At 46.3% G+C, this 20,899-nt stretch overlaps 1 protein-coding gene across 1 annotated transcript in view; it reads right to left on the minus strand.

Annotated features, from left to right (window-relative positions):
* The window catches only part of CFAP77 (cilia and flagella associated protein 77), a 57,179-nt gene that overhangs the window by 12,069 nt on the left and 24,211 nt on the right, over window positions 1-20,899 (minus strand). The window contains exons 2-3 of the mRNA XM_053962240.1: window positions 11,893-11,992; window positions 10,788-11,004 (exon numbers count right to left, since the gene is read on the minus strand). Coding sequence (XP_053818215.1) covers window positions 10,788-11,004; window positions 11,893-11,992 — 317 coding nt within the window. The remainder of the gene's footprint in view (window positions 1-10,787; window positions 11,005-11,892; window positions 11,993-20,899) is intronic.

Genomic DNA, 20,899 nt, shown 5'->3' on the forward strand with positions numbered 1-20,899 from the left:
GTTGAGTCTTGCTCCTTGCAAGTGAGGATTCTTCATCAGCCACCATGGGAGGCAGACCTGGCAATGGCAGGGACAGCAAATCAGTAATTCCCATAATTCTGCTGCTATTCCTTTCCCCTAGAATCAAACACTTGAAGGTGATGAAGGACCTCAAGCTCAAGTTTTATTGGTCCTTGTCCTTGCACACCTTGCTAAGGAGGGACTTTTCCCATCTTGGCAGCAGCTGATGACTGTGGAGCTCTCACCTCTAGCTCTGCTCCCACCTGTAGCCTGCAGAGCCCTCAGCTGCAGCTCCCATAGCAGAGGCACTGCTGTTCCTGCCTGTGCAGACCAACTGCAGGACACTGGGGTAGCTGCTGGGCTGCTTTTGGGCCACCAGCTCCACCTGTTTCTGCAAAGAGCCCACATGTCACAGAGTGAGCTGGTGCTCCACGGTTTGTGGCAGGAGTGGGTCCAGAATTGACAGCTGCCAGCTTTTAGCAGCCTGGAGAATCCTTGATGATCACTGAGGGCGCCAGCAGCCTGTATGCAAATAGTAACTCTTCTGTTTCTTGTTCCTTCACCCCCGTGGTGACTTTTATTACTTAATTATTTCACACCACATGCTTCAAAACAGCCTAATCTATGGTTGTGTTTTCTAATGATGCTGGATGTGCAATCCAGCAATATCCATCCCAAGGGGACATTCATATCAGAGGAGCCATCCTTCTGCAGGCCTCCTGTTTCATAGATCACATGCTGCAGGGCTTTTCAAGCCTTTGCTTGCAAATCAGCTCTGCTGCTCCAGACGTTATCTGGAGACACCCAGTGCCAAAGGCAACGCTGACATTTACCCTTTGTCCCCTCTTCTTTCCTCTCCTTCCCTTCCACTTTGGCATTTCATGCTGATCAGAGCTGGGCAGGATATTTAAAAGGTTAAAAGATGTGGCAAACCAGTGGTAAAGTGTGTTATTATCTGTTTGGGTCTCCAGTCTTGTAGTGTGGTGTAAATGTTGGTGTTCCTGACACAAGCACACGGTGAGCATTGCTTGTTTGCTGCTGTCCCTTTGCTCTCCAAGGCAGGAGCTTTCCTGGTGTGCAGGAATAGCAGGGAGGGATGCAGGAAAGCACTAAGCCTTTGTGTGTAGCCTTTGATTATTGATTTTTGGGGTCTTTTTTGAAGTTGAATGTGTTTTCCCATCTCTATGGAGGTGACTTTTACCATCTCCAGTGGACCAGCCAGTCGGTGACTGATAGTCCACAGCTGGCTTGTAAGTAAATGCTTGAAAGGACACATTTGGGTTGATGCTCTTCAGAGATCCTTCCCTGCCGTGTGATTAATCACATTTAAGTCCTGATCCAGCAAAGTATAGAACCATGCCTGGAATGATGCACACATGAACTGCCTCTCAAATCGGTGGGAATGACTCGTGCACTCAGTTATATATAAGCCCTGGTGGGGCTGTAGGATGTGAGGCTTCACCTGGCTTTTCCTCCTTTGAGAGAAACCCTGAGAGAGTGGGGAAGGGCAGGGGACATCAGGGAACACCTCTTTAAGGTGACTGGAGAGATCTCAGCGAGGTGGCTTTTCCTTTGTAGGTCAAAGTCTGATCTCAGCAGAGGGATGGGGAATTTGGCCCCAATATCGGTGCTGCTTGGCAATGTGACAGCCCTTTCTTGCAGCTGGCCTTTGGGAAAATGTCCTTTTGCCTTAGTGCTACATAAGGACAGGGATCAATGGCTTGTGTGTTCCCTTTCCTTTTGTCACCCTGCCCAGATGTCGCTCTGAACAGGGAGGATTTTGCTGCTGCTGTCTGCAGATGCTGTGGGGAGAGCAGGGGAAGCATCCTCTGGAAATGCTTATTGCACATTAAAACCCATCTCCTTCACAGTAACTCAGATCTCCTTGTTTTGGCACAAGAACCCTGCCACAGAAAGGAAAGGCAAAGAAGTTCTGATAGGATGTAACAAATTATTTATAATTGTAGGGAAAAAATACTCATCTGCTTCCTTTTATAGTCAAATAGTTGGAGCTACTTCTAATGCTGACATTTCCTAAATATTTTAAAATTTATCTGTGCACATTTTCAAAACTATTATCCCTGAAACAGTTCCTGTCTCTTTAAAAGAATCTCTCTAATTTACTTTCAAGAGTCAGGGTACAGACCTATTTTCAACTGAAATGACAAGCATCTGCTAACTTGGTTATACAATGTGGAATTCTAGTCTGCCAGACATCCTCTGGAAAAGAAGCTGCAGCCTCCTAATAGGCTATTTTACTGTGAAAACAGTGTTAAAAAGTATAATAAAGTATTAACAATATTAAAATAAAACAGTGTAGGCCTTAAATGAGCTACAAACTAGTTAAATCTATTCCATTCAATATGAGCCTTCAGTGCTTTGCAGCTGATACCTCAGAGCTGGGATTTATCTGAAATGAAGGCACCAGGGACATGCAAGAGAAATGGTAATTATAATTTGCAAACATTAGGCTGACACTTTTTTGTGTATGTGTGTATAAATCCTGACAGCTGTGATTTGTGCCGATGCCAAATAGTGCTCCAGTGTGCAGGGAAGGGCTCACTTTGTGGCAGGCTGTCCTCAGAGCAGCAGCTCATTAAAACTTTGGAGAAGGAGAAGTTGCCGAAAACAGGAAGGCGTCAGAACCATCTGAGAGATTTTTGGTACACGCTTGTTGAAAGGCGTTTGAGAAGAGAGCCTTGGGTCTGACAAACTGGAATTTTAGTACGCCTCCCTGTCCACAGTGGGGCAAAATAATTGGTCATCAGTGACTACTAATTTGGTTTAGTAGCCAGAGGCATTTTTTTTCTTCCCAGAAAATCAATGACAGTGCCGAGGTCTGTTCAACGTGATTCAGCTCAAGACGGGTCCTCATTTAGCTCTTGATGCTTCTTTCACTGGAGACAGCTATTTTGTTAAAATGAAATTAAAATCTATCTATAATACTCAGCTCAGGGAGCTGCGCCCGTCAATGCCATGCTGCTCTTGAGGTTTCAAGGTTGTCAGTTTCCCCTCAAACTTATTTTCAAAGGTTTATATATCAGCTGCAAAAAAAGGTGCTTGGCTAAAGTGGATGCAAAGGACTTTGCTCAGGAAGGGGGCTTACACCAGCTTGAAAGGTGCAATCAATTTGATTGCTAAGTTCTGTTGCAAAAGGGTAAAAACTTGACTTGCGAGTGCTTTTTTTTTCCCCTTTTTGAATTGTATAATTCAAAAGCACGTAAATATTTCAGTGCAGAGCTCAGCCCGTGGGGTTTGTGTGTGGCTCTGCAGCCAGGGCAGTGCTTTTCCTGCTGCTGCTCAGGACTGGCTGCAGCAGGGAGGATGGGTGCAGGCAGTGGCTCTTTGGGCTCTGCCCAGAGCACTGCTCCAATCCCAGTGGCAGCTTCCAGGCAGCAGGATCTGGCCCTGCACGGCTGCTTATGCAACAGATCCATCACAGAATGGGATTTGTCCATGCCTGTGACATTAAAATTGTGCTGCTGCACCACTGCCTACACTGAAACTTTAACCCTTCCTTGAAAGGTTAATGAGGTTACAGGGGGATTTAGTTCTTGTTGCTGTCCTTCCACCTAAGATGTGCTCTTGCTGCACAGTCAGGATCTGTCTCTGGGGCCTTCAGTCCCCAGGGGAGATAGCTACAGGGGCACCACTTCTATGTTCTTTACTTGTGTCTTCATGCTGGGAAGGATTTGTCCTGTGAGAGAAGTGTCCATATAGAATTTCCCAGCAGAACCAGTTCCCACCAGCTCAGGTTGGTTTCTTATAGAACCATTAGGGTTGGAAAAGACCTTCAAGATCGAGTCCAACCTGTTTCTTACTGGGGAACAGTTTGGTCTCCAGCACCTCTGGACTGTGGGGCTCCTTGGGGCAGCTACCACCAGTATTAACTTCAGCAAATAAAGCTCAAGCTGGGGTCTGTGATTCTGTCTGGGGCTCTGGGGTACCCCAATGTAGGCAGCAGCAAGGTATTAGTGCTCAGGTCCCTCTGCCCTAAAAGGGGGCTGAGAGCAGAGGGAAATTCAGGTTATGGCTCCCTTGCAGTGCTGTATTGCCTCCTACCTCCCTGGTTACTGATGGGCTGCAGGTAGCAATCTATCTGCCATTAATTTGTCTCTGTGTAGCCCAGCAGGAAGCTGGGGTATGATTACAGCTCTGGCTCTTGTGCGAGAGCCGGCACGGCCCCGGCATCCCCCTGCAAACTGCGGGCTCTGCCTCGCCTTAATTGTTCCCCTTTGGCCCGCGGACCTGTCTCTTCTAACAAGGGCTGCGAGGAGGGTCGAGGTAATTGAAGCACTTAACCACACTCCCCAGCACTGCCTCCTGCAGCTAATTAGGAAAGAGGGCCGCTGGGCTCTTCATTATTTCTTTTAATTGTTTGTGGGTTTTGCATAACAGTGAATGGCAGACAAGGGATGTGCAGTTAGTGGTGAATCCTTGACTTTGAAATTTGTATAAAAGGTCACTTACAATTTGTTAAGGCTTTTATAAGAGTGAATTCAATTAGCAGCTAGGAGTCCCTGCACACACGTGTGTGGGTGTGTTTGTGAGGAGAGGGAGACATGGCAAAATGAGCTGGGTGTGAGTCCAAAGGCTCCTGGTTTTCCTAAACAGCTTGTGGAATATACAGCCCCCTTACAGCTTTATGCTTCTCTAAATAGGTCCTGGCAATAAACCCATGGAGAGGCCCAAAAGATCATTTTTAAATGATCTCCACTTGTCCTCACTTTCCATTAACTATTGAAGAAAATAACAAGAGAAAAATTGGTAGAAAACACTCAGGGACCAATTTTTTTTTGCAGTCTTTGGGCTGGCAAAACTCTCAGTTGCAATAGTTGCCACCCGTGTGGCAGCTGCGGGATCTGAGCCTCCAAAGCACTGATTACTCTGAATTTCTGAGGCTTCTTTACAATCCTTGTAATTTGGGTGAGGAAATAACAATATAAATTATTTCACTGCGGGCAGCCAATGAGGCAGTGGCTTCTTCTAAGTGTCAGAGGATCTGTTATTTTGCTCAGAGGGCTCATATGTGTAGAACAGTAAAAAGAATAAAATCCATTGTAAACATGCACTTTAAAAGATTTATCAGATGCTCATAGCTGTACTTAGGAGCACACATGGTTACAAGAGCACCAATTTTCTTTACTATTCCCTCCCAGGCCCAGTGAGATGTTTGCTTGCACTGGTCCTAAAAGCACATATGGAAACGTGTGTCTTGCAGTGAAGATACCAACCAGCTCTTACCTATTTAATAACTGGCTTTACAAGCTGGAATTTGTGTGCTAGCATTGATTTTAGGGTTGGAGATGCCCTTTGGCTGACTTAATTGAAGATTATTTAGGTTTGTCTTTAACAGATTTGTCTACTGTTATCTGCTGTTATCCTCTGAGAAACTCAGGTGGGATGTGATTCTGGGACAGAGCTGTTCTGCCTGGAGGTCCAGATCTATGGCTGAGAGTGAACAGTGCTCAGTCTGCAGCCATCAACAAATGCAAAACATCCCAACGAGAGAAAAACCAAGAAAAAACCACTCCAATGCTGAGCAAAAGAAATCAAACCATGAGGTCTTCCCCTTGACCTCCATCCCATGCTTGAATCTCTCTGGCTGGGTGGGAACATGACTTTGTTTGAAAGGAAAATATGTTGATGAGGGCTGAAAAGCTTTGTTTTCACAGAAAGAATTCTGTGATTATTCTCCCCTGACCCGGATTTTCATTGAACAAGCTGAAAAAGCAAAAGTTGACAAAGAAAAAGGTCCACTTGTGGCCTGAAGTAGCTCTAGATGGTAAAACTGTGGAAGAAATTATTCATCTGGCTATAATCAATGGAGATAAAACCACAGACAACAGCCAGTCTGTGTGAGAGTAAATTACTTTCCTATTCAGTGTAAATCAATTGGTAATAAGGGATCTAAATCTGTCCTTCAGATCTTTTCTTCCCATCTCTATGGCTGATGTGCAGGACCTGAACCTTATGTCAAACCATGACTTGGCTGTTTATTTTCTCTTAAACCATCAGCCTGAAGCAGTCAGAAACTCTAACAGGAAGCAAATCAGCACTCTGGAGGGGAATCAGCATCTTCATGGTGCACTCAGGATTTCTGGAAGGGTGTAACAGGTCCTTCTGCCCCAGCAGCTCCTGGGGCTGGGAGCTCTGTGACCACACAGCCAGCCTGGAGCGTTTCCAGGAGGAGAAAACTACTCTTGAAATAGAAATTCTTATCTTAGCAGTGTGAGAATGGTGGCAGAGGCACCAAGTGCCTTTCACGGAGGGATTGGATGGATATGTAATTATCTGAGCTGATGGGAGTCCTGTGGTTTTTAACTTGGTTGCGTTTCTCTGTCGCCACGAGCCTGGCAGTGATTCCACTCCCTGTGTTATATTTTCACAATTGGTTTTGTCAGTCCTCAGTTGTTTTTTTTTTTTTCCTGTAAAATTTTTTTGCCCTCATCTTTAGGATTTTGGTGGCTTTACACTCTCTTTGGCTTCCAGTGATCATGGGTCAGATGCACACTTGCCTAATATTCAATTTTATTGCCTGTCCAGCTTTTCCTGGTGGTTTTTTTCCAGTAACACATTATTTCCTTGATATCTTTGCAGCTGGTCTACATCTAGATTAGCTTTTTTTCCACAGCCATATATTAGCAACCTGAAATGTTCTTTAAGTACCTCAAAAATAAATCTATCAGTGGAAATTCCTCAGCACCTCTTGAGCAGCTTTCTAAACTTTGTTCTGGCTGTGTGCAAACAGCACAGACGCTTTGGGTGGAAAGGCCACTTGCTAAGCAGAGCATGAGCATAGAAATCTCCCTTCTCAGGGAAGGTGAAAGATTGGGATGGTTGCAAATGACACCAATTAAAGAGGAGGTACTGGGTAACTGATGCCCTTGGCCAAGTGTAAGTTTGGAGAAGAGAGATTGCAGTGACCGAACGCTTTGGAGAGGTGAGTTTGCTGCAGGGACATGATGAAAGCAGCTGCCAAAGGATTAAGAGCAGTTTTAGAGAATGGGAGGTGGACTGGAGACAGGAGATGAAGACAGAAGGAAAATGGGCTGTAAAATTCAGGAGAGGGACAGTTGAAGGCAGACAGTGTTGGGGGGGTGGGGGCCAGCAGGAGCCCTGGGGATGACAGAGTGCCAGGGAAATCCTGCCAGCACACCCAAGGTCAGCCCAACCTCCAGGCCAACTGCCAAGTGCCCGTGGGAGGCAGGGTTATGGCCATGCAGGGTTTGGAGCAGGTACAGGTGCAGGATGGCAGAGGATGGCACGTCTGTGCAGTCCTTGTGTCCAGGAATAGGTTCTGGGGCGGAGCAGGCAGATTTAGGACGCTCTCCAAGAGGTGACTGGAAGCTTTGTTCTCCTGGCAGGGCTGGGCAGTGTGGCCATGCTGAGGGTGCACTCTGCCCTGCTCGCTCCTGGGGACAGAACTGGTGCTCGGGGTACCGACTGTGTGCTGGACTGTTCTGGCTTCAAACTCCTTGTGTGACCTTGCACAGATCAATAGCATCTAAAATCTAGCTGTAGAGAGCATCCACATCTTTGAGTTTACTTCTTGTTCCAAAAATGATCCTTTAATGTTAGCTAATTTCAGTGCACTGTGAAGCTCAGCCAGAAAAGGTGGTCAGGAGGATAAATGTATGTCTGGACACCTATTGAGGTTTCCAAATGCACCTTGAATAGCAGGCTGGAGTGACACCAGTGAAGATCCTGGAGGTCTTCACAGACCCCCTGTGCCTTTGGGTCTCCAGTATCATCAAACCTCAGCCCACTCAGTGCCCTCCAGGCAAAACAAGGTCATTATTGCAGAGTATGGGAGCTGGACACACCTGTGGGGTTATTTTGAATGAAAAGACCTGGGAGGACAGCAACCCTCAGCAGCTCTGTAATGTGTTGTGCACAGAGCATGTGGATGGGGTTTAGCTCCTGGAGGTGACTGTCAAAGATGAGAATTTTCCTTGGAAGATGAACCTGTGGACCTGTGCGTGGTGGGGAGGAGGAGGGCTGGGAGAGGTGAAGCTGAACCTGTGTGCTGTGAGCCCAGTGCCTGCACTCAGTGTCCTCTCCTGCAAAGTGTGGTTGCACAAGGCAGCTCTTGTAGAGCTCAGAAGCTGGAGCCTGAGCAGGGGGAGCCTGGCTGGAGGATGCCCCACGGGGGAGGCTGGGACCCCACCCCATCCTCGTTACTGCTGACCTTGGCATGAGCACTGCCTGCTGATGGATCGGCTCTGGAGCTGGACAAGCCCCTGGGGAACCACTGCATTATCTGTTATGTTCCATCAGTGCCTCCCCTGACCCCTCCCAGCTCCAAATGCCACAGGCATCAGGGAAGGAATAAATCTCTGTCTGCTACTGAGAGAGAGAAGGGAGCGAGAGCAGGAAAAAGGAGAGATGAAAAATGTCCTTTTTATGACTCTCACAACAAAGCTGGCCACGTGATTCGTAGCAAACATTACTCTGGGAAAAGGGAGGGAGAGAATGGGGGGGAATCAGCAAAAAGCAGCGCTGCTTCTCTCCCCTGGAAGGTGCCCAGGGGGAATATAGAGGGGTATGGGTGACCTTTGAAGGTAAATATCCCAGGAAAAGAAAGGAAAGAGGCCTCAAAGCTTCAGAAAGCTTGCTGCAGTGTCTGAGGCTGCCTGGTGAAACGCTGCACATGCCGTGAGCAGAAAGCAGAGGCACAAGTGATCTGAGTTAGAGCAGCAGCAGGGCCAGGCAGTGATTAACAAGGCTCTAATAGCAACCACAGCTTTGGTGCTTGTTTCTGTTTGGGATGATCCAGGAGAGCTCCAACCTGTGAGCCTAGGGAGAGCTCCTGACCTTGGTGTCTCCAGGAGACAGAAGCCTTTAGCAGCACAGCCCAGGGCCTGAGGAGGGGCTGGAGATGAGTTGCCAGGGCTCAAGAAGCCCCTTGCCCATTACCCACCGACCCCAGCCACATTCCTGTGACAGCTGCTGAGTTATTTGGGTTCCCAGGGAAGCAGCCCAGCCCCGAGGCTGTGGGCTGGCACCAGCTGCAATTCCCACTGTGCAGAGAGCTGCAAGGGGGCTGTGGGTGCAGACTGGGCAGGGTCTGCACCGGGGTTCTGGGCTGTCCCAGAGCACCACATCTTCAGGCAGGGTGTCTCCAGCTGCTTCCAGTGCCATGGGAAAGCACCTTTGCTCTCTGGCCTCCTCAGCCATACTGTCAGTCCTGGGGGTTGACAGGCAGGTGCTGTTTTTGCTGAAAAATTCGCTGCATCCAAGATGTTGGTCAGATCTGTTATTTCTTAAAGACATGAAGTGCTTGGAGTTGTGAAAAAAAAGACCTTTTGTCATCGTTTTCTTCTGCCCCCAGACAAGTATGTGCCTTACTTGGGAGCACCTTCCCAGGTAGCAGCACTGAGATCACACTCAAACAGGGCTCAGAGTCCAAACCAAACTGAAATCCATTGACAACCAGGTCATTTTTAGGAAGATGGGTCTTGCTGTGACCAGGGATCACCTTGTCCTGGGAATGCTCACCAAAGCTTGTCTCTTTAACTTGCCAGTCATGGAAAAGCATGTTAAACTTCCACTTTTACCAAAATGGCTGTACCAACTCCTTGATAATCCCAGTAATTCGGTTTTATCTATAACATGCTTTTAAAGTAAAGGGATAAATACAATCAGTCTGCATAAAAGGTAGCTATTAAGGAGCAAGCAAGTTGTAGAATAACAACTTTCAATTAAAAGCCCTTTCTCACTACTTCTGCCGTTGTGGGGTCTGCAGATTTTCCTTAAAACTTTTGAAGCATGCCTGGGCTTCTTACAGGCAGCCATTTAACCTCCGTTTATGAAGAAATAAAGCAAAATTGATGTTGATTTTGGCCTGCATTGGGGGATACTTTTGCAACATAAAAGCCCTTTTGCCTGCAATTTGCAGAGCAGCCCTGTCACATGGATGAGGGCTGATACTGATAAAGATAAAGCTTTATAGCTGGGGCATTTGCAGCTAACAGCAAGCTAATGCTACATTTTCATTTTGATGCAATTAATGTTAATGTCTGCTACGAAAATTGTCATTAAATACCATTTTAAAATCCATTCAATTTGCATATGCAAAGCCCATTTACTATCATGTAAAATACACGGTGCTGTTCATCATGTCTTTTCTCTAGAATTTGTAGCTGTTATTTTTCTGGTAGTGATTATTATCTAGCTCTTAAAATAAAACCTAATGTCTGGTCCAGACCCGCACAGAGCAAGAAACCCCCCTGGGCTCCAGCAGTAGCAGGACTTTGAGAGGCTTTGAGCACTGGTTTGTGCTGCAGTTGCACTGGCAGGGAAAAGCTTCTTTGCCTCTATCCTGCTCTACTCCCAATTTCTGCCCAGTGCAGAGCAATGAACTAGAGAGAGTAGGACAAAGAACTTGAACTGATCTTTAACTCCACCAGAGTATTTCTACCAGTGCAGACAGGTAGAAATGCTGTTGCTCTGATTTTCTGACCCTGGGATGCCAGTTTTCAGGCTGACAGCTCTTCATATTCTTTTACATTAAAGGGTTGGCATTGAAGGTATTTTTAAGAGGCTTCAAGCCCATAATACTACAGGTGAAATGAGGCTGTGTTGTGGCACGTGTGTTAGATTCAGGTAGTTGATTATCTGACAGGAGTGTCATCAGACATGGATGTGATGCTGTGACTCAGCATACCCAGGTTCAGGACGCTCCTGTTCTGGGGACTGCGGTAGCTGGGATTGGGGAGGGATGTAGGTGTGAGGGTAGGAAGGGACAATTTCATCCTGAGGAGGGCCCAAACCTTCCCCCTTACCGTGGTGGCCTGCCGAAAGTCATGCCTGGAGGCACCTTGCCCCCATATCTGAGAATCCCCTTGTCTTTGCAGCGGATGTCCGTGTACTTGTAGTAGAGAGCAAACTGGCGGGCTGTGGTGCAGCCTTCATCCACAGCCGCACGGCCCATGGCCACGAAGTCTCGGGGCATGATCCTTTTACGAGGCTTGGCCTTCACTGAATCCCAGTGGCCTATGGCTGGAGGTGGAAGGAAATAGAGAGAAAGAGGAGAAATCTCAGCTCCTGTTTGGGAAAGCAGATTGATGTGTGTGTGTGTTGCTGCAAGCCCCCAGCTGGATAATAATTAGCATTGACTCCATGATTCCAGAAGGCTGATCAATCAATTTATTATATCATACTGTACTATTCTCTTTTAGAAACTCTCATCTCTCTTACAGACAGTCCAATACAGACAGACCAGATTGGTCAATCAATCCAAACACCATCACCAGTGACCAATCACAAAATCACCCTTTGGTTAACAAATCTCTGTGACACATTCCACATGTGCATGACAAGTGCAGCAAGTGAAGATAAGAATTGTTTCTCATTCTTTTGTCTGATCTTCTCACAGCCTTCCCCAGGAAAATGCCTGGGAAAGTCTGTGCCTGCTCTCTGTGGCCAGAGAGCTGCTGCCACAAGTGTGCACCGTGCATGGGGGTCTTGTGGGGCTAAGGTTTCTTTTGTGAGCTTCTTACACTGTCCCACTGCATCCCATATCCCATCTGAATTGGATGTCTTCTCACCCTCCTCCCTGGCTTGCTCAGGATGTCTGATTTTACAGGGAAGTTGTCCCTGGGAACACAAAGCAGGAGCCCTGACAAAGTTATGACAGTGCCCAGGTGCATCACCTTTTGCAGGTGCACCCTTGCTACTTGGGCTCTGTGTGAGCCTCTGAAAGTTTCCAGTGTGACAGAGAAACTTCACTGATCACCAGCTGGGGTGATATTAATGAAAGTGGGTAAATGTTGGAGTTCTGCACCTCCAGCTTGATGAGAAGTATTGAAGAGCCGTGGGAAGGAGAGGAGACTTCCTGCTAGCATTAGGACTTTGTTGCAGGTCTGTGTTTTAGGGGCAGTGTCCTACCTTCAGGGACTCCTCCATCTCTCTTGTGCATGTGTATTCCATAGGTAAAACCAGGGCCTGGCAGGGAGTAGCAGTTTCTCATGGGCTTTCCAAGTTCTGGCTGCAGAAAAAGGAATAGAGAAGCATATACAACATTAATAGAGAAGCATAAAGACCTTTTCTGATACAATAAAGCCCCCCAAAACAGAAGTTTGTAATAGAATACAGCCACAAGTACCAGGAGTGTCCATTTGACAAGGGCTTGAATCCCACTGCACAAGTGAGTGTCACAGTGCAAAAAGGAGCTGAAGCCTAAAGAATGCTGAATTTCACACAAGTTCGATTTTGAGTTATAAAGAGACCTAGCCTTGCTGGAAATAGAGATCCTGACTCAACAGATATGGACTTGAAGTCTTCTTGTTTGGTTAATCTCTCCTTTGGTGGGGATGCCCAGCTGTGGTGTCTGCTGGGGAGGCAGCAGTTAGTCTTAACTTTACTTTGAGTTATTTCATTTCCAAGTTGTGCATCCTCCCAAAAAACTGACATAAACTACCCCAGGCACAATCACATGGCAGGGAATAATCAAGACACAAGACATGCTGCAGGAGGAGGAGAAGGGGGATGAAGAAGGGAGAGCAAAGCCTGCAAAGAAAAGAACTTCAGCTCAATAACATCATTTCTATTTAGTTTTCAAATGAACTCTTCCCCAGCTCATGTGAGTCCCAGCCTGGTGCTGTCTGTGGGATTAACTGACCTCCCCTCACCCTTTTGTCTCCACCCTCCCATCTCCATGGTGAAGTCACTGCAGGATGTGTGTCTTGAAACCTCATTGCTGCTTGAAAGGGAGGGAAGGGGAGAGAGCCTGGCACAGGGAAAGCTGGAGCAGAGTCCCCAGGAGCCCGGAGGGCAGGATGTGAGTGCTTTGGGACAGATTATTTTCCATGGGAAGGATGTTAGGAGTGCTGGGGTGTTGTAGGTATTAGCAGGACTTTTTGGGAGAATAAAAGTGCTGAAATACCACTCTGGTGCTTCTCATGGGTGAACCACTGAACACTGACATTGAGATGGCCATTATCACACTGCTGAGTGAACACTGGGGCAGTAGCTGCTCAATCAAAGGCAGCCCTTTTCACACAGTGAAAAAGAAGCAGCAAATGAACCACCTCCAGCTTGCCACCGTGGCAGGCTCAGGCTGTGCAGGTTGATAAGGGACCCAGCTCACTGGAGCTGCTTGTGTAGGAGCATTGTCCACACCAAAATGTTCCTTTTACTCCCAGTCAGCACTGTGCAAACCCTGGCCAGGGCCTCAGAGCAGTCATGGCTCCCCTGTACACTGCCAGCTTGGTGGCTGCTTTCCAATGTGCTCTTCTGCATCACCCTCAGCTCAGGCAAAACTCTCACGGAACCAGTTTTACCCGAAGAGTGAGGGTTAATAACCCCTGTCCAGAACAGGCACCTTTCCAGAGGACTCTGCATTGAGGTCTCTAAAATATGCTTGTAATTCCTCCAACTTTTACACTTGTGACCCTCTAAAGGAGGTGTGGCATTTCCACAGCTCTCAGGAGCACAAATTCCCCAGAAAATGAGTTTTAGGGACCTGCCCTGAGTGAAACTACAGCTCCTTTGTTGCAAAAAAAAAGCCATCGACTCAGTGAGGTGATGCAAGCACGGCTGCATTTCCCCACATCCCTCCTGAGAGCCTCGAGCACAGGGAGCGACTGTCCCCTGTCCAGCCCCGAGCACCAGGGGACTGAGTGAGGTTTTAGGGCCACCAGGGCTGCGGTGCCACCCGGCAGTGACAAACCATGTGTGCACTCCGTGTGTGCTGGGAGCAAAGCGCTGCCAGCCGTGATAAAGGAGCGTTCATTGCTGATCTGTTCCTCCTGTATTTACAGCAATTTTTAGGTTAATTGTCACTGGTGTGCAAGGGAAATGGTGTAATGTTTCTCAGATGCGTGAGAAAAGGCGTTTTCCTGGGATCGTGTTCTGATAACGGATCAGGGAAGTGAGGTCAGAAATCTGCTGTGGTGGCAAAGGTGTGTCAGATGGGAGAAAAATCACTGAGAAACTGCAGGGCAGGAGAGAGGTTTGTAACCTGTGGCAAAGCTTCCAGACCTCGAGTGCAGAACTCTGTAGAATGGAAGAAATCACAGAATTTAAAGAGTCCCCTCTGCAGAGCACCTGAAGTTAACACAGTTGGGTGTTTACTCCATCACAAAATGAGTGCATGCTGTTTCCTTTTATGATCAGGTGGCATTTTACAGTCACTTTGCACTGAATAAATAAAGCTGAAGGTGCTGGATAATTAATTAAAAAAAAAAAATCTGGTCCAATATGTTGAACATGGAGAGAATCTGTGCCTGAAGAAAAATCAGCGAACTCAGAGGACTCTGGTTGTCTGCCAACATCTTTTACCTACAAAAGCAAAGAAGGGGAAGGATGTAGCAGGAATGAATCCTGCTTGGTGTAATCCACAATTACAGCCTTTCTCATTCATAAATTAGCAAAATGCTATTTCCAGCTCATGGGCTGTTTTCATTTGTTTGTCCTGGGGCATTATAGGTGTGCTTTGTCATAAAGCAGTGGGGAAACTGAGCCAAAGTTGATGCAGAAGGTATTTTTTTTTTCTTTCTCCCCCAGTTCCAGCACCATTCCCTGTGTTCAGGTTTAGCCTGTCACAAAGCTGCTTGGCTGGAATACAGATCTGTCTGACAGCTGTGCCCATCAGCAGACAACTTCATTAAACCTCATTAAGATGTCATTTCTCTGCCTTATTTCCCACCTCTTGGCTCTAATTAAAACCGTCTCCCTCTGCATCCCAGGCGGTCCTAATTTTCTCTGGGTACCTTCTGCAAGTTTTCTCCCTTTACGACCTCGGTGAGGAAAATCCAGCATCCTAAATGCTGTTTATCCAGCCAGTTTGGAAAAGACAGCTCTAGACCTTATCCTGAAGCATTCCCAGAGCACCCAGCAGAGATCAACACCTCTCAGGGCTACGAGAGATGAGCGCCGAGGCTTTGTTTGCTCTCTCAAACTGTCTTTAAGGGCTTGGCTGATGCATCCTTTCCCCTTGGACATGATAATTTCTCTGGTGGAACCAGGTGTATCTGGGCTGGGTTTGGAGGGTCCCACTGGTCATGGTGCAGTGCTGGGGGTGTTTGATCAGTGGGGATACCTTGGCTGGCTGAAAAGTGAGTGCTGTTGGGTGTACTGAGTTATCCTGAGCCTTTGCCAGGTAGTTTCTGATCTCTGCAGCCCTGGGCTTGAGCCCTGGATTTGTATTTGAGTGTTGGAAAATGTTTGCTGTGAAGGAAGAGGAAGGCTCTGAAAGGGGTGTGTTCCTAGAGGTGGAGGCGTTGCAAAGGTTTAAGCAAGTGCAAAATCTTTAAAGATTCCAGGTTTTGTTGCAAGACTTATTTGTGTTCTGTCCCCCGGTGTTCATGGCCCAGCAACACACATTGCATCAATTTTCTAAAGATGACTGAGAGAGGTGGGAGACCTGTCCACACAGAGAGGTACAAAAAGAGACTGAGATGGGGGATTTTTAATCCCTGTCTCTACAGCTTTTCCCTGGGAGGTGATGCTGGGCAAATCCACGAATCCTCTGTGCTCCAACTCAGCTGCCCCATCCCCTCCTCTCTGGCTCTGCCCTGTGGACACCTGCAAACTCTGTGCCGGTGCATTTTCAGCCTGCCAGGCCCTGCCTCCTTCCTACCTTCTGTTCCCCTTTTCATTACACCCCCTTGTACAGTAAAGCCTCCCGTCACGCTGCCATTACTATTATTATTGCAGATTTACTGCACTTGCAGAGTGAAGTGATTGCAGTGACAAGGCCCAGCATTTTTCCCTCCTTCCCCCCGCGACAGCTTGAAATCAAGCCCTTCATTTGCATTTACATGATCTTGCTGTGCAGCTTATGAGATCGGGAGATTTATTTGCTACTTAGCTTGATGTTTGATTACACTCTAAGAAGGCAGTGAGCTACAAAGTGCAGGGATACATCAGAACTGAGCTACTGAAAGCCTCTGGGGGACAGTAACTCAACATCAGGTTTAGGTAGATGAGAAAGGGAATGTTCAGTGTTTTGAGAAAGGCAAATTTGATGAGATTTTTTTTTTTTTTAAAGGTGGAAGGAAAAACTTGCCTTTTTTTTTTTTTGTGAGAAAGTAAAACAAGAATGTTGTTATAAAAACACACCTGAAAAATCTGGGTTTGTTAGTGCAGAAGAAATCCTAGCAGGGGCTGGTGGCTGCTGGGCTGCCTGGCGCCAACTGCTTGTAACTTCCACTCCCAAGAAGATTATTAATAATAAGTTGGCAGTTGTCTTCGGAGCTTTTCATAAGCGTTAAAGGTCAAAGCCAAAGGAAGTTTTGCTTGATGGACGACCACAAGATCTATCCCTGATTTATTAAGCTTCAAAGCATGACACTGAGCATTAACACTCTGTAATAAAGGGGAAACTGAGGCAGGGAATCGGTGTGCCCATGCAGGACAGCAAAGGGAACGGAGTTTGGACTAGGGAAAGAAGAGAGTGAGACCAAATCATCCCAGTCTCCTATAGCACTGTAAGGATCTTTCTCTTTTCAGGGAAAAGGGTGATGGTTGGGCAAACTGCTGCCCTTGGAGTCAGAAATGGCAAAGTTCAAGGATCTTGCTGTGAGTTTAACTCCTTTTACAAGTACTCCAGACAGATCAGCCACACTGCTAACCCAGAGTACATCTACAAGTGCAATCTCCACTAATCTGTGCTCCTGACTGACCTGCCCTAAGAGCTTCAGCCTTCTTAGACACCAACCTTTGAGTGTCAGGTGTGGATTTGAATGATTTTCCCCTGTAGAAGCCACATTTTGTGTAAGGCCAGCAGCAGAGGTGTCCCCCATGCTGGGTTAGAGAGGACAACAAGAGAAGGCAGGCAGCCCTTCCAGCCCAGGTTCTCCCTACACAGCCCCTGGCACCAGCCCCTTGCCATTCTCTTGCTCCCAACAGGGCTGGAACACCAACAAGCAAGGGCCACCCACAGAGAGCCCGACACAGAAACCCCAGGCCAGGGAAGCACCCACTGTCTGATACACTCACTGCACATTCCAACTGTTTGCACTTAGCTTTTAGTCTTGAAAATTGCCATGAGATATGCTATTACAATTAATCATTAAAGACTTAAGAAAGAGTATACCCCATTACATAAAAGACTCCAGCAATGATCTTTATCCAACTTGTAAAATGGGCAGACTTGATGCGACTGAATAATTTTCCTCTCATCTGCACAAAATCATGAATGCAAGTCAGACTTTGAACCTGAAGTGAACACTGTGAGACCAGCTTATAATTACCAAAACTGAAAAAAAGAACAGCGTTTTCTAATGAATGACAAGCCACTAGGTGGAAATCTAATTTGGTCTAATTAAGCAGCCTTTGTGAGGATTTGTCTTTAGATGAAAAGAAGGAGCCAAAGAGATCTAAATGCAAATGAACTCTTATCATTTTGGTTTTAAAGAGCCAGGCAGATATGAAAGTATTTGTGTACACAATGCTTGCATTTGTCTTCATGGGTGTATTCACCTTGCAGTTTTCCATTGAAAAATCCTGCTTCCCCAAAATTCTGTGACTCTGAATATTAGTCACTCTTTATGGAGTTAGTAGATAATGTGCTGTTGAAGTGACAGTTTTAGCAGTACAGCATAGCAACTGTTAAAACTGCCTTTCTCTGTAATGAGTGTTTCTTTCTGCTGTTTGAAAATGGCTTTAGCAAAAAAAAAAAAAAAAAGGATGTTTTTTGCTAAGGAGTCAGATCCCAGGTCTGCCACTGTCGATGTGTGGCACCATATAACTCTCAGGTCTTCAGGGGCACCTGCTGGACCCTGAGCTCCTCCTCGGTGCCTCTGTGTCAGGATGAATTACTTCAGCATTGATAAATCACCAACACCTTGCCCAGTTGTGCTATTTCTGCTGATTCTGCCGACAGTCTCCACGCTGGGAGCAGCCAGCCCAGGTACAGCCCCAAAGGCTGAGACTCACCGAGGTGTTTGACTGTAATTGAGATGGAAATATTGAAAACGATCTTCTCCTGCTCTATTAAATCTGCTCCTGACTTTAAGATAAATTTGTGTCTGTGTAAGGTTTTTGTGCCAGCGCTGAAGGTCAAAGAAGCACATGTGTTTCTGTAGAGGGTGTCACAGCTTGTGAAGTTCACATCAGCCCTTGCCTGCTCTCAGTCCTGAGGAAGAAACGTGGGCTGTAGTGAGAAGACAAAGCCCTTGGCAGGAGGCATGGGTTATTCAGGCTAAATGAAAGTGCAGGTTACAGCTACTGCTGAGTGAGGTCTTACCTGTGCCTGATTTTTCTTGAGCTAAAACCATCATTCACCTCTAAGAGACAGAATGGGCCTGGGATAGATTTGAGGACACACAGGGACAATGGCAGGGAGGTTTGGGACAGCATGGGGTGGTCCTGGAACAGCTGCATGGAGAAGGACCTTTCTGAGTTCTGGCTCTCGCTACAAGCAACATCAGTGGGAAAATGGAGACATGGATGGACAGATCAGTGGGAAAACCAGGAAAATTATTCTGATGTGGCAGCAGATTTGGGAGCTCAGGGTAAAATGTGGGTAGAATAAAACGCAGCAGCTTGGCAAAAAAAAAAAAAAAAAAAAAGCAATTTTACCATCTTTGCTGTTGACTTCCCAGAGAAAAGTGGGGCCAGAGAGGATCTGGAAAGGGTGTAGTGGGGTTGTCTTTTCCCAGAGAACCACAGCCCTGGAGATACCTGCTGTGCTGCAAACCCTGAAGTCAAACTCTGCCAGGGAATGCTACTGATCAGTGACTGGCTTCAATGAGGGCACAGGTTTAGCTGAGAGAGGGGTGTGGGCTACTTGAGAATGAGAGAACATTCTCTGATTGTTAAAGAGAATGGACAGTGGCTTTGTTTTTTGGTTTGTTTTTTCTATTTTTTTTTAAAGGTTCCATCCCCTTTCAGCAGTTATGACCTTTTCTTTGTGTTTCATCCTTAATAATATCTGTTCTTTGAATCTCCCCATCTGCTACTTCAAGAAAAATCCCTTTATGTTCTCAAGACCAGATGTTGGCCCAGATTATGTCCAGAGCAACTCAGCTCAGTGAAGCTGCTGCTTACACCATGTAACTCCCTGCTGCTGCTCCAACTTCATACAGGTAGTTTTTATTTGACTCCCCTGCTTTTATAGGGGTGCAATAGAACATACTAAGCTAAGTGCTGCCAGTATAGCCTTCATATAAGTCACACTGACATTAAAGGAGTTGAATTCAAGTGAGAATTTGACTGTGGGCCTTTCAGAGCAGACTGGATATGACATTTCCTATATAGTAAAATAGTTCCCCAGCAGCACAGACCGCTGATTTTTAGGCCAAATTAAATCCCTGGCTGCAAATGAGATACTGGCTGCCTTGAGAGCTACCTGTTATTTCACAGCAGAATTTGTCTGAAGTCAATACACTTGTGGTACCTCCTAGAAGAAAATTCAAATATTTCAGACGAGGAGACAACTTGTTAAATTCAGGTGAACCTCTGGTTCAGGAATCTCTCAGCTTTCACTCAAGGAGAAACTCTAATCTCTGATCAAAGATGCAGGAACTTACCAACTTCAGTCACCTCATGTGCAGAATAATCTCCATTTTCATTAGAGAATAGATAAAGTTTTTGCTGTTAAAAAAGGATGCTGTTTCTTTAATGTAATAAAACCTCAGCAGGACAGAACGTCTTTACTAGACTATCCCTCACTATTCCCACAAGAAATCAAATATAATCCTATTTAAGAAGCTTTAAATAATTTTGAGCTTTCATATTGACTTATTAAAATGCAGCTTAAAAAATGCCTTCCGTGCAATCCCTTTACAAGGGTCAGGGATATAAAATTTGAAGAAATATGATTAGTAGATCAGTTGGAAAGATATGCAGCAGCTTCCAATTTTATTATTTAAAACGCCCTTTAGGAAGAAAAGGTGATTCTGTAAAAAAAGTGGCACAATCTCCCTGAAGGAATCCAATCCTGGGGCTGTCTCCTGCATTCAGAATTCAAGACTTCTGCCAGGTTTTTCTTAGACCTGAAGAGCCCTTGCAGCTGGGATAGAAGAGCTGCTTTCTGTGTGCTCCTAGTCCAGAGAAATTGAGGCTTATCAGGCTCAGGCACAGAATAAGCCAGGAGCACCTGTGGCCATTCCTGCCTGGTTCAGAAGACAAAGTGATAACAGAGATGCAAATATGCCCCAGAGGACAGAGCCACTTCAGGGCTGAGCACAGGTACAGTTTGGCCCCCAGAGCCTTTCTTTTAGCACCTGCAAACTTGGAGAGATGAAGAGCTGTAAACTTTCAGATGTTGGTTGGAGTGGGATCAGTCCCTTTTTCACTTTCTAAACTCTACGTGTTGGAATAGAAAATTATAGGATGAAACAAGGCTCCTGCTGTGCTGACTTGAACTCTCTGCAGGGTGAGCTGTGTCTCGAAGCAGCAGCTGCAGACTCCACCTGAATCCTGAGAAGTCCGGGCAGAAATCTTCTTCCAGCAGGTTTCAGTCCAGTTGCCTGTGTTCATTCCTGTTGAGTTCAGAGGAAGTGCAGTTCCCCTGGGATCAGCAGGGTTGTAGGGATGTAAATGATGAGACAATTTGACCCCACTCTTGAAGAATATTAAATACAGCAGACACTCAAATCGTGCTGTCAGTTGGGCACAACTCCCATTAAGCACCGAGGGCCTTGTGCTGATGCAAGAACCTGCCCAAATAATTTGCTCTGTCCTACAGCAAAATGTATTCAACCTGCTGAAATGTAACTGCAAAACCCAGGGAGCAAAATCACACCCTGCCCATTACACTTACAGCCAGCTGCTGTGAAATCCTAATGTGTCAGGCTTTCTCCAGGAAATAAGGTAACTAATAACTTTACTCCTGCCTAAGGCTGGACTTTGGTCAAGGCTGTCAAAGCTTCTATGATTTTCCAGTGTTTTGGAAAAAAAAAACCATGATTTTGACATTTTGTGTGTGTGAGCAAGCAGGGAGCTG

The sequence above is a fragment of the Vidua chalybeata genome, chromosome 21 (assembly GCF_026979565.1).
Source record: "Vidua chalybeata isolate OUT-0048 chromosome 21, bVidCha1 merged haplotype, whole genome shotgun sequence".
NCBI lineage: Eukaryota > Metazoa > Chordata > Aves > Passeriformes > Viduidae > Vidua > Vidua chalybeata.